This window comes from Tursiops truncatus, chromosome 1, assembly GCF_011762595.2.
Source record: "Tursiops truncatus isolate mTurTru1 chromosome 1, mTurTru1.mat.Y, whole genome shotgun sequence".
NCBI lineage: Eukaryota > Metazoa > Chordata > Mammalia > Artiodactyla > Delphinidae > Tursiops > Tursiops truncatus.
The window spans coordinates 151430755-151443990 of NC_047034.1; the positions used below are offsets into that span (position 1 = coordinate 151430755).

Sequence of the window (13236 nt, forward strand, 5' to 3'; positions counted from 1 at the left end):
TCACCTGAACTTAACAACATTTTGCAGGATGTGATTAAAATTATCAACCACATTAAAGTACATGCCCTTAACTCACATCTGTTCGTGCAGCTCTGTGAGGAGATGGATGCAGAGCACACACATCTTCTCCTTTTTAAAAAAAAAATATATTTTTTTTTCTTTATTTATTTGGCTGAGTTGGGTCTTAGTTGCGGCGTGCGGGCTTCTCTCTAGTTGTGGCACATGGGATCCACAGCGCAAGGGCTCAGTTGCCCTGTGGCATGTGGGATCTTAGTTCCCTGACTGGGGAGCAAACCCGCGTCCCCTGCATTGGAAGGTGGATTCTTTTTTTTTTAAATATATGATTTATTTAAGTTTATTTATTTATGGCTGTGTTGGGTCTTCGTTTCTGTGCAAGGGCTTTCTCTAGTTGTGGCAAGAGGGGGCCACTCTTCATCGCAATGCGTGGGCCTCTCACTATAGCGGCCTCTCTTGTTGCGGAGCACAGGCTCCAGACGCACAGGCTCAGTAATTGTGGCTCACGGGTCCAGTTGCTCCGCAGCATGTGGGATCTTCCCAGACCAGGGCTCGAACCCATGTCCCCTGTATTGGCAGGATGATTCTCAACCACTGTGCCACCAGGGAAGCCCTGGAAGGTGGATTCTTAACCACTAGCCTACCAAGGAAGTCCCATGTCTTCCCTTATACACAGAAGTGAGATGGCTTTCTAAAGGTAGATCACTGGCCAGAGTTTTTGAGGTAACGAGAGCCGCTCCAGAAATTTCTTTTAGAAAAACAGTCACCACTGGCAGCACATTTCACTGACACAGAATGGGTCACAAAACTTGCTTACTTGTGTGACATATTCAACCTGCTCAACGAACTCGATCTGTCACTTCAGGGGAGAACAACTGTGTTCAAGTCGACAGATAAAGTGGCGGCATTCAGAGCCAAACTGGAATTATGGGGTCGACAAGTGAACACTGGGATTTCTGACATGTTTCAAACATTAGCAGAGATTTTGAAAGAGACTGAGCGAGGGCCTTCTTTCTCCCAGCTGGTGCATGATCACCTATCTCAGCTTTCAAAAGAGTTTGAGCATTACTGCCCAACCACAAAAGACCCCCGAACTGGCAAGGAATGGATCCGCGACCCATTTGTGAATAAGCCAGGTGAACTAACTTTGTCTGTGCTAGAAGAGGATCAACTGCTTGAGATCGTAAGTGACAGTGGCCTTAAAAGTGTGTTTAAGACAACTTCAAATCTCCATACATTCTGGATGAAAATCAAGGTGGAATATCCTGAGATTGACACAAAAGCACTGAAAAGCCTGCTTCCATTTCCAACATCCTGTCTTTGTGAAGCAGGGTTTTCTGCAGTGACAGCAACCAAAACGAGACCACAGAGGCATAAGCAACACACTTCGGGTGTCACTGTCTCCCGTCACCCCCAGATGGGATCATGTAGTTGCAGGAAAACAAGCTCAGGGCTCCCACTGTTTCTGCATTACGGTGACTTGTATAATTATTTCATTATATTTTACAATGTAATAACAATAGAAATAAAGTACACAATAAACGTAATGTGCTTCAGTGGTTAAGAATCCGCCTGCCAATGCAGGGGACATGGGTTCAAGCCCTGGTCCAGGAAGATCCCACATGCCAAGGAGCAACTAAGCCTGTGCACCACAACTACTGAGCCTGCGCCCTAGAGCCCACAAGCCACAACTACTGAGCCCACGTGCCTAGAGCCTGTACTCCGCAACAAGAGAAGCCATCACAATGAGAAGCCCGCGCACCGCAACAAAGAGTAGCCCCGGCTCGCCAGAACTAGAGAAAGCCCACGCGCAGCAACGAAGACCCAACATAGTCTAAATAAATAAATAAATATTTTTAAAAAAATGTAATGCTCCTGAATCGTCCTGAAACCATTCCCCATTGTCCCCCCACCCCATCCATGGAAAAATTGTCTTCCATGAAACTGGTCGCTGGTGCCAGAAAGGTTGGGGACCACTGCTCTATAAGACTGCAAACTCATTATACTTTTAAAGATTTTCATAATCCAACCCCAAAATGCTACTTTTCACTACTCTTCTCTAAGACCCTTCTACTCCTAACAGACAACTGTGAGCTGGAGTTTAGACATGTGACTGAGTTAAGGAAGATATTCTATCTGAAAAAAAGAACTTGTGACAGTCACACTGGGGAAGTTGGAGAATACACAAACTTCCAGGAGTTTCTCTCAGAAGATCTCTAATTCTAATTCAGGAAGGAGAAAATATCCTAGGAATAAGATCTACTGGGCAGTGAGGGGAAGGGGTTTTGACTCATAGCTTCTCAAAAGCAACAAGATCTGGGCTCTAGCCCTATCAGTGAACACTTGAAGACTCCAGGACACAGAACATTATAAAGTGCTGCGCCATGAGGGCAGAGTGATCCAGACCAAAACATCCTGATGGCACAGTTCACCTCTTGTCTGAGATGAACCTATTCATTCCATCTTATATGTATAATGTGGCAACAGAACTCTGGAGCATCCTGAGTCATTAAGTTGATTACCTGCTGAAAAAGGCTGGGCCAAATATCACTGTCAAAAAATAAGGACACTGATTATAAGACCATTTGTTGGTAGTTTGGAAAGCAGAAAGTCCTGCCAAAAGACACACTGCCTATGCCTAAGGATAAGCTGAGGTCCACTTAGTTTTCTTCTTCTTTTTCTAGTGAAGAAATTGGTTTTAATTATATGAGAAGTAGATGTTCATTGCTGAATTTTCTTAAGAGATAAGCAAAAATAAGGAAATAAAAATTGCCAAAATTCTCTCCCAAGAAAACCACTTTTGGAATTTTGGTATATACTATTTCAGACTTCTTATAGATGTGGAATATGTGCACAACGACATGTGTACAAGGATGGGCACGAGTGTATGCAATTAAGAAAAATTGAACTGTACTTCCCTGGTGGCGCAGTGGTTAAGAGTCCACCTGTCAATGCAGGGGACACGGGTTCGATCCCTGGTCCAGCAAGGTCCCACATGCTGCGGAGCAACTAAGCCTGTGTGCCACAACTACTAAGCCCATGTGCCACAACTACTGAAGCCCAAGCACCTAGAGCCTGTGCTCCGCAACAAGAGAAGCCACTGCAATGAGAAGCCCATGCACTGCAACAAAGAGTAGCCCCCGCTCGCCACAACTAGAGAAAGCCCACGTGCAGCAACGAAGACCCAACATAGGAAGGAAGGGAGCTGGGGGAGGCGGGCGGAGGAAGAAAGGAAGGAAGGAAGGCAGAGAGGGAGGGAGGGAGGGAGGAAGGAAGATTGAACCAATCTAAATGTTCATCATCAGGACACTAGTTATATTAAAAATCTGTATGGATATTCACACACACTTTTACTTATTTATGTTGCTTCATAAGTGACTTTTCCATTCAACAAGTTCCATTCAATAAGTTGTATGAAATAACAGCACAGTAACATTTTTTCCCTGACTGGCAAAAGTTAAAAATCATGTATATAATAAGTACTGGTGAGGATCCAGGGAAAGGGTATTTTAGTGCTTCATACATTATGAAACAACAAAACCCAAAAAAGCTTGTTTCAGGTGGGAATGTGGTCAGCTGTTTCCTCTGTACCATGTACATTAGATTTGAATTTCTTTTTCTTTTTTTTGGCCGCGCCGCACAGCATGCAGGATCTTAGTACATCAGCTAGGGATTGAACCCATGCCCCCTGAGTGGAAGCGTGGAGTCTTAACCACTGGACTGCCAGGGAAGTTCCTAGATTTGAATTTCAATTCCAGTGTTATCATCTTCTATTTCTTTGCTACACTTTCATCCTTGTTGGCCGATTCCCTCTTTCAGTGATCCATCTTTGTAAAATGTCATGTGGATGTATAGCCGGGAGACCAGGAGGCAAGACGACTGCACGCTCTGAATCACTGAATAGCAGATGTGCAGTGACCAGTCACCAGCAGAATTTGAAAAGACTGACATGATTGGTCACTGCATGAGCATCTGTTATTTGCACAGTGATCTGTGAACTGAAGAGCTAGCAGGGAACTTGTACTTTATGCCTGTAACATACTGTGGTAACTGAAATTTAAACCTGCTGAGGGACTGGTGTTACTAACTAAACCATGGTAAGTGAAATGTGTGTATATCAGAACTGTGCAGAGTGAGGACTGCCAGTACCATGCAGCCATTAAAGAAAACAAAGATCTATATAAACAGACAGGAAGAGATCTCTAAAGCATTGTTAAATACAAAAATAATGTCTCAGAACATTATATAAAATATGTCCCATTAACGTAAGGAATATTTTTATATGTATGTATATAAATTGGGTTTATTCGTTCAACAAATACTTATGGAATACCTACACCATGATTGGCATTGTTCTAGGCACAAGTCACAGCAGTGAAGAAAATATGTAAGGTCTCTGTCCCCTTGGAGCTTAAAAGTCTTGTCAGGGTGACAGATAAAAAGTAAACGAATAAACAGTAAGATAAATGCAAATAGTGGTAAGTGCCTCTATAAAGAAAATAAAATAAGGTGATATGCTTCACTAAAGAGTGACAGAGGGGGAATCCCCCGGCAGTCCAGTGGTTAGGACTGTGCGCCATCACTGCCAAGGACCTGGGTTCAATCCCTGGTTAAGGAACTAAGATCCCACAGCCACATGGCTCGGCTGGGGAAAAAAAAAAAAAGAAGAGTGACAGAGGGATGCTATTCTAGATGAGAGTGGTCAGAGAAGGCCTCTCTGAGAAAGTGACATTGAAGATGGGAACTAAAATAGGAGCCAGTCATGTTTATACAAAACCACCTTAAATTTTTTATGAAACAATACAGAGAACATGCAGTTAAACTCTAACAGCGCATATAGCAGGTCAGGACAGAGTCTATAAAGATACAGAGATATCACAGGAAGAAGAGGTCTTAAAGAGTTTGGCTCCTTTAGAAAACGGTACACAGAAAAGGGATACAGGATGAGCTGAATTAAAGCCCAAGGTACCTACATGTATAGATAAGACCCAACATTTCAAATAAACAATCAGGAAGGAGAGAACAGACTTGGCAATTTCCAAGAAAGAATCAAAAGCAGTGTCCCAGCATCCGTTACAGGCAGAAAGTCTCAGGTCGAAGGCTTTGATTCCAATAACTGGAATTCCTGGAAGAGTGGGCAGTCAACTCAAGCAGCTCAGTGGAGATTCTAAGAGGTATACTCTCTGTCTCTGTTGAAAGTATCTGCGAAGCATGTGTGGCACAGGGTATCTGCTTAGCGTGAGTTCAACATAATTCATGCTTCCCCTTTCATAGAGTTGTTCCCAAGAAGCAGCTGCCTACCAGAGACTACATTACTCAGCTCTCTTGCATCTGAGACTAAATGACTGGCTCACCAATGAAATGTGAATGCAAAGGACCGGTATCACTTCGGAGCCAAGGGAGTTAAGAAGGGGATGTACTTTCTTCACCCTCTCATTCCATCTGCCTGTTGGATGCAGAGAACTTAGGGGCACTTAGGGAATGGCAGAGCCATATAAGAAGAGACTGGGTCTCTGACTTACCACATAAAAGATGTCACCTGCTGACACCCAAAATACTCACACTGGGTTATTATGTGATTAAGAAATAAACTACTGTAATAAGCCATTGAAATTCTGGGGTTTGCTACAGTAACTTGCATTATGCTAACACAGGTCAACAAGGACTGCAGAGACAGAGAAGCCTAATAACGGTAGAAGCCAAAAAATTAACTTTAGTAGAAAGCTGGCCAAGGAAAAAGAAAGACTGACAAATATATGCTAATGAATGACATACCTCATATTCTGGTCCAAAGCCAGCATAGCCACAGAACCGCCCAGAGAGTCTCCAGAGATAAGGGATTCCTCCAAAGAGAAGAATAAGCTATAAAACAAAGCACATGTTGGTCACATTGAAGCAGTACTAGAAACTATCATACGAAAGTATGTTAAAAAAAAAGAGAGATCTTATTTAGGATAAAATATGCATTTAGACAGATACAAACCAATTGAGATACTAAGTTTACACTGTTAAAAGGTTTTTGCCTGTACACTTTATACGGATGAACTGTATGATTTGTTAATTTACCTCAATAAAGCTGTTTAGAGAAAAAAAAAACTTTTGTCAAAAGACCTTAATAATCAGGAACTAAGCTTAGAAAGGCTAAGCAACGTGTCGAAAATCCCACAGCTAACAAGTGAAAGAAACGGAATTTGAGCCAGGCTTTATGGCTCCATAGCTGGCTTTTCCTTGAAAGGAAATAGCCTCTTGGTTAGGACAAAGTATTAGTATCGATATAAGTACAGAGTCATGTCCACCTACCATGTTGGGGGACAGAATGAGCTATCAGAGCCTTCTCTGGGTCAGGAAAAAGTGAATCCTGAGGTAGCAGTCAGGGTATCATAGGAGTAAGGCACTTTCTCAGCACCACCCTTTGTCTTGGGCAGATAAAGCGAACACAGATATTCACCAAACCAATAAGACATATGAACAACAGCGCAGCTCTTAAAATGTGAAAAGAATACATGCTTACAAAACACGACTTCTCACAACAGATACCAAGTTCGTGGAATCATTTTGCCCAGAGGAGTCAACGTACTGTTTCTTCACTTGTGGAGCCCCGGAGTGTGATCACACTCCTTGGTTAGAAGCACAATATTCCCATCCGTTCAGACATGGTTCCTTGTGGCTTTGAGGGGTTTGGGCACTATCATATATTTCTTAGGTGTCCTTCCAATCTACTTTCCATTTTTATATATGTATCCATAAATAATAAAGTGGTTTACATATGCTTTTTAAGAATATATATATGTATACACACACACACACACACACACACACACACACACACACACACACACACACACACACACACACACACACACACACGGACTTCCCTGGTGGCGCAGTGGTTAAGAATCAGTCTGCCAATGCAGGGGACATGGGTTTGAGCCCTGGTCCGGGAAGATCCCACATGTCGCGGAGCAACTAAGCCTGTGCGCCACAACTACTGAGCCTGCACTCTCAGCCCACGAGCCACAACTACTGAGCCTGCATGCCACAACTACTGAAGCCCGAGCACCTAGAGCCCGTGCTCCGTAACAAGAGAAGCCACTGCAATGAGAAGCCTGTGCACCACAATAAAGAGTAGCCCCTGCTCGCCGCAACTAGAGAAAGCCCGCGCACAGCAACGAAGACCCAACGCAGCCAAAAATAAATAAATAAATAAATTTATTAAAAAAAATTTTTTAAAAAAGAATATATATATACACACACATATAAATGACATCTTATTGTATCTATCATTCTACAACTTACTTTTTACACTCTACACCTTTTTAGACCAATATATGGTGAGTTTTAACTCTATTTGGTATTATCAGCTTTTTCTTTAAAGTGTTTACATCAATTTACACTCCCATTAGCCATACTTGAGCATTCTTATTTCCCCACAATCACACTCATACTTGATGCTATTCATCTCTTAGACTTTTACCAGTATGCAGGGGATTGATACAATACCATGGGTCGCAAATGTGGTCTCTGGACAGCAGCATCAGCGTTGCTGGGAACATGCTAGAAATGAAAAGTCTCAGCCTCCACTCCAGAACTACTGAATCAGAAACTGGAAGTGGGGCCTAAGAGTCAGTCTCCAGTTAAATGTGATGTACACCAAAGTTTGAAAATCACTGTTTTAATAGACTGCCTTTTTAAAGGCCCCTTAACTCTACATCCAGCTTAACTCAATCTTGGATATAAACTGTTTTCCCAGAAGACATGCTTTGGCACCACTGTATGTGGTATATGCTCCACTTGTTGAACTAATTGACTTGGGATGGCATTTCCTTCATCCTATTCTCAATACTAATAAATAATGCAGAATTAAGGATTTATAACGCTTTGGGGGAAAGGCTGGAACACCTACTATTGAAAGTCCAGCTTTTTTTTTTTTTTTTTTGGCTGCGTTGGGTCTTCTTTGCTGCACGTGGGTTTTCTCTAGTTGCAGCGAGTGGGGGCTACTCTTCGTTGTGGTGTGCGGGCTTCTCATTGCGGTGGCTTCTCTTGTTGCAGAGCACGGGCTCTAGGCACTCAGGCTTCAGTAGTTGTGGCTCGCGGGCTCTAGAGTGCAGGCTCAGTAGTTGTGGCGCACGGGCTTAGCTGCTCCGCGGCATGTGGGACCTTCCCGGACCAGGGCTTGAACCCATGTCCCCTGCATTGGCAGGTGGATTCTTAACCACTGCGCCACCAGGGAAGTTCCAAAAGTCCAGCTTTTAAGTAAGTATCAAGGGTACCTTTAATATGAACTTTGAATGCATTTGGAAACTGCTATTGCAAACTTGCTTAGCATGCTTTGGGGAATAAAAAACAAAACACGGTGAACAGTAAAGTTTCTCTGTATTGATAGGATGTCCTGTAAAAAGAACTAATGATGCCTGCGAAAACAAGTCCTGTGCTTCCACATATATTATTTCACTAACGTCTTGAGAAGCAGGCAGGGCAGGGAGCATAGTCATCTCGATTTTACAGATAAGGCAACTGAAACTCAGAAATGTTAAAGTAACTTGCCCAGAGAAACCCAGTGACTAAGTAATTGCTATGTGTTGAGTACTATACTAATTGCTTCATTACATTATCTTACTCAGTCCCTGCCACAAAACATATGAAATATGGTTTAATATCTATCTTCTTCTCATCTTAAAGAGGAGAAAAAATGAGACTCAAAGAGGCTAAACTGCTGACTCAGAAACAAGCAGAAATTGGAGAAGCTGTAATTTGAGCTTTTCCACTCTGCCCGACTCTACTCCCCAGTCATTCCATTTCTTGAGAGGGCTCTTTATTGACACCTATGAGATATCAGGAAAGTTTGTCTCAGAAAGGGGGGACATTTTATCTCTGGGTGCTCTGTCACATTTGTGTGAACGGTGGCATCTGTAATTTGTCACAAGGGCCTCTTATGTTCCCTCAGGTAGAAAGTACCATGGCAAAAAAAAAGTCTAAGTTAATCTTTGCACTTGTTCTTTGTGACCAAAGCTTACAAACCAATTAATTTTAATCAACACAAAATAGGAATTAATGAAATTGTTTTCAAACAGAACAGGATTTCAAAGTAACACAAAATACTTCCTATCTAATGGAAAAAATGTAGTTTACTAATTCCCCAAGGATAAATTTAGCACCTTCATGTTGCAGTCCCTAGAGTATCAAAAATGGTTTCTTCTGTGTAATTTTAAAGACTCAGAAGAGCAGAGTTTGAAATTCAGTTCTCCCATTTAGCAGTGAGTGTCACCTGGACATTATATGGGCAAGCCATTTAATTTCTCTGAGTCTTTGCTTTAACCACATTAGTCTTAGTATTCAATATTTGTCAATGCAAATTTTGTGACTAACTAGACAATTTTGTAATCATTTAACAAAGCTACAAACGGCCAGTTTCTTCTCTTTAAGTGAGGAAGCAATTATGGTAGCCAATCTCAATTATTTTTACATGTCTGTATCTTTGCCATAAGCTTCTTTGCCTTAAATACCTTGCTGCAAACATTTTTGCTGCATAACCAAACGGCTGTAAGGAAATTTTGCTGTGAAAGATAAAATAACTGGTTGACAGTTTTGGGGTTGACAGTTTGGTTTCAACTGGTTAGTATATCCTCCAGTTAGCGATGTTATTGATGGCTTTATTGAGCTGACAGATGATTTGCCCCAAGAGTTGGTTTCTTACTTTGAAACACACTACTTTGGAGGAGAAAGAGGTCTCCAAGGTGCAAAGTTGAACCCACATTTCCCATAGAGCTTCGGAACATCTATCAGTGGACATCTGACTACATACCAAGAACGAACTATGGTATAGAGGCTTTCACAACGCAATACAGAACTCAGTTACAAATATGCCTCTTAGTATTTGAAAACTGATACTTCTCTTAACAAAGGAAGAAGTTTTAGCAAAAAAGAAAAAGTGCAATGCTGAACGATGAGACAAATCAACAAGAAAAAAACTGTATAAAATACTATGAACAGAAGACTTGGAAGACAAGTGCTTAGGTACAATTCACAAAATAAAATCAGTTATTTGTGCAGTATTGTCATGAATCCACACACATTTTCAATGTATTCAAATGTTTTGTATTTTGCAATAGTCTTTTTAATTTTGTTATTCATTTTACGTGTTTATGTCCTTTTTAATGTCCCTCTTTTATTTTTCATTATTTTATCTTTTACTGCAAAATTGCCTTACAGTCAATCGGTTATGTGGTGAAAATGCTTACAGCAAAGCTGTCTACAGCAAACATGCTTACAGTGAAAGTACCTAAACCTTATTATCAATTTAGGAATCTTTCTCTTAGTGGTACTGAGGGACCTAAAAGAGTTCTGGAGGAATTATGACAGAGCATTTTTTCAAAAAGAATATAAAGTCAAGCCATGCAAAGACATGGGAGACTCTTAAGTGCATATTTCTAAGTGAAAGAAGCCAATTTGAAAAGGCTATAAACTATATGATTCCAACTATATAACATTTTGGAAAAGGCAAAACTATGGGAATGACAAAAAGGTGAGTTGACGCCGAGGATTAGCGGGGAGGCAGGGATGAATAGACAGAGCACAGAGGATTTTTAGGACAGTGAAGCTATTCTGTATGGCACTGTAATGGTGAATACAAGTCATTATATTTTTGTCCAAACCTATAGAATGGAAAATGCCAAAGGCGATGGTAATGTAAACTATGGATTTTGAGTTATAATGATGTGTCAGTGTAGGTTCATCTATTCTAACAAATGTACCACTGTGACTCGGGACATTGACAGTGGGAGAGTTCTGCGCATATGTGGGGGCATGGGGTGTATGGGAACGCTCTGTGCTTTCTGCTCAAATTTGCTGTCAACCTAAAACTGCTCTAAAAAATAGTTTATTTTTTAAAAAGAATATATACCCATTTTTCATTAATATAAACTTCTGGATTCTATTCATGTTTATATCACTTTATATTGCACTATTTTGTAGCCCTTAAAAATTTCAACAAGGGATTTCCCTGGTGGCACAGTGGTTGGGAGTCCACCTGCCAAGGCAGGGGACACGGGTTCGAGCCCTGGTCCAGGAAGATCCCACGTGCCAAGGAGCAACTAAGCCCGTGCACCACAACTACTGAGCCTGTGCTCTAGAGCCCGCGAGCCACAACTACGGAAGCCTGCACGCCTACAGCCTGTGTTCCGCGGCAAGAGGAGCCACCACAATGAGAGGCCCGCGCACCGCAACGAAGAGTAGTCCCCGTTCGCCCCAACGAGAGAAAGCCCGCACAGCAACGAAGACCCAATGCAGCCAAAAATAAATAAATAAATAAAAACACAATAGCCAATGCTTCTGGAGCACTTACTGCAGATCCAGCACTATTCTAAGCGTCCTACATACATTAACTAATTTTCAATCCTCTCACCAACACTATGAATGAGGAACTATTATTACCATATGATTTTAACAGAAAACCAAGGCACAGAAATGTTGAGTGACTTGACTGAGGTCTCATAGCTGGTATGGTACAGCTGAGACTCAAATGCAAGCCACCTGAATTCAGAGTCAGCTCTCAACCTCAACGCCATGCACTTTCAGTTGTTCTTAGGGGTAGAAAACCAAGAACTGGTCTGTGGTGGCAGGAGGAGTCTTACTCATTTTATGTGTAAAGCACACACACACACACACACACATATATATATGTATACATACAGTACAGAAACAAACATACAGTATATCTCTGGTATTAAAATTTCATGGAGGGGCAACTAGGAAAATTGGCTAAAAAGGTACCAGGGTCAGGGGCCAGGGGAGATCATGAAAAGAAGACTGAGAAACATGGCTCTGTACTTTACAGCCTCTCTTCTTTTAGCATGGGGGAAGACTGGCCCTGTTGTACTAAGTAAAAATTATCTGTCACTCATTATTTCATTCAATACATATGAATTATGTGCTTATTATATGTCAGGTACTAGGTATAAAATGATGAACAAGACTTTAAAGTACCCTATCTTTAGGGAACTACCAGTCTGTCAGCTAAACAGGCAAATTCAATACAATATGCTAAGCACTCTGATAGGAATAATAATGGGATGCTACTTTATCCAGACTTGAGAGATGGGGAAGTTTCAAACGGTTTCTTAGAAGAGATGATGTCTCAGCTGGATCCTAATGGAACAGTAGGGATTTATCAGGCCCAGTGAGAGAGTGGAGACAAAGTGGGAGAGGAAGGGCACCCCAGACAGAGATACCAGCATGTGAAAAGACTCAAGGTCATAAGAAACCAAGCTGGGTACGAGATGGACAATAAAGAAGCGGAAAGAATTTGGGGGAAGGAATAAAAAGATGAGGTTCAAGTAAGCAACTGCCAGGTCAAAAGGACCTCATAAAGCGTGCCAAGAAATTTGGACTTTACCCTGAAGGAAACAGCGGGCCAGCAAAAGGTTTTATGTAGGAGAATAACATGATCAGAATCGTGTTTCAGGATTCCTTGGGCTACAATGTAGAGGACAGGTTACAGAGTTGAGAGGCAGGAAGAGGAGCTGGGATTGCTACAAGAATAACTTACAACAAAAGGTTCGTTTTTGAGACTTCCCTGGTGGTCCAATGTGTAAGACTCTGCGTTTCCAATGCAGGGAGCCCAGGTAGGTACAATCCCTGGTCAGGGAACTAGATCCCACATGCCTCAACTAAGAGTTCGCATGCTGCAACTGAAAGATCTCGCACGTTGCAAGGAAGACCCGGCACGCAGCAATGAAGATCCCACGTGCCCCAATGCAGCCAAATAAATAAATATTAAAAAAAAAAGTTCTTTTTCATACCTGGCCTCAGGGTGACAGTTATCATATTCTACAGTTTTCAACTGCCTAAATAGTTATGTTTCTGCCTGTTTTGCTCCACACTCATTACCATCAATAACAAAGGTTAAGAAAGCATTCTGGGATTTGTAGGTGTGGTACCCTCTTTTGTGTCACAAAAATACAAAAATGAAAATAAACATTCCAAAGTATTAAATAAGTTGACAGACTGTCTCCCCAAGAAGTAAATTACTCACAGTGCCTTCAACCTCTGAATAGAGTCCTGACCAGAAGCTGAAAGTACTTTTATCCAGCTGATACAGTCGAGATTTCTCAAATGTTTCTGAATCCATGATCTGTCCTAACTCCAGTGGTACATGAGTTGTTGTTTTATATATCCGTCTCTGAAATATTTTGAAGAAAACACCTTAAGGAAACAGTCAAGCTA

The 13236-nt window shown here is 41.6% G+C and overlaps 1 protein-coding gene across 3 annotated transcripts in view; it reads right to left on the bottom strand.

Annotated features, from left to right (window-relative positions):
• Positions 1–13236, bottom strand: part of ZMPSTE24 (zinc metallopeptidase STE24) — a 48963-nt gene that overhangs the window by 33618 nt on the left and 2109 nt on the right. For 2 of the 3 annotated variants that reach the window (XM_073791505.1, XM_004316605.4), the window contains exons 2-3: positions 13046–13192; positions 5791–5877 (exon numbers count right to left, since the gene is read on the bottom strand). In XM_073791505.1, the coding sequence (XP_073647606.1) occupies positions 5791–5877; positions 13046–13192 (234 nt within the window). The remainder of the gene's footprint in view (positions 1–5790; positions 5878–13045; positions 13193–13236) is intronic. The other variant, XM_019938047.3, reaches the window with a different exon arrangement.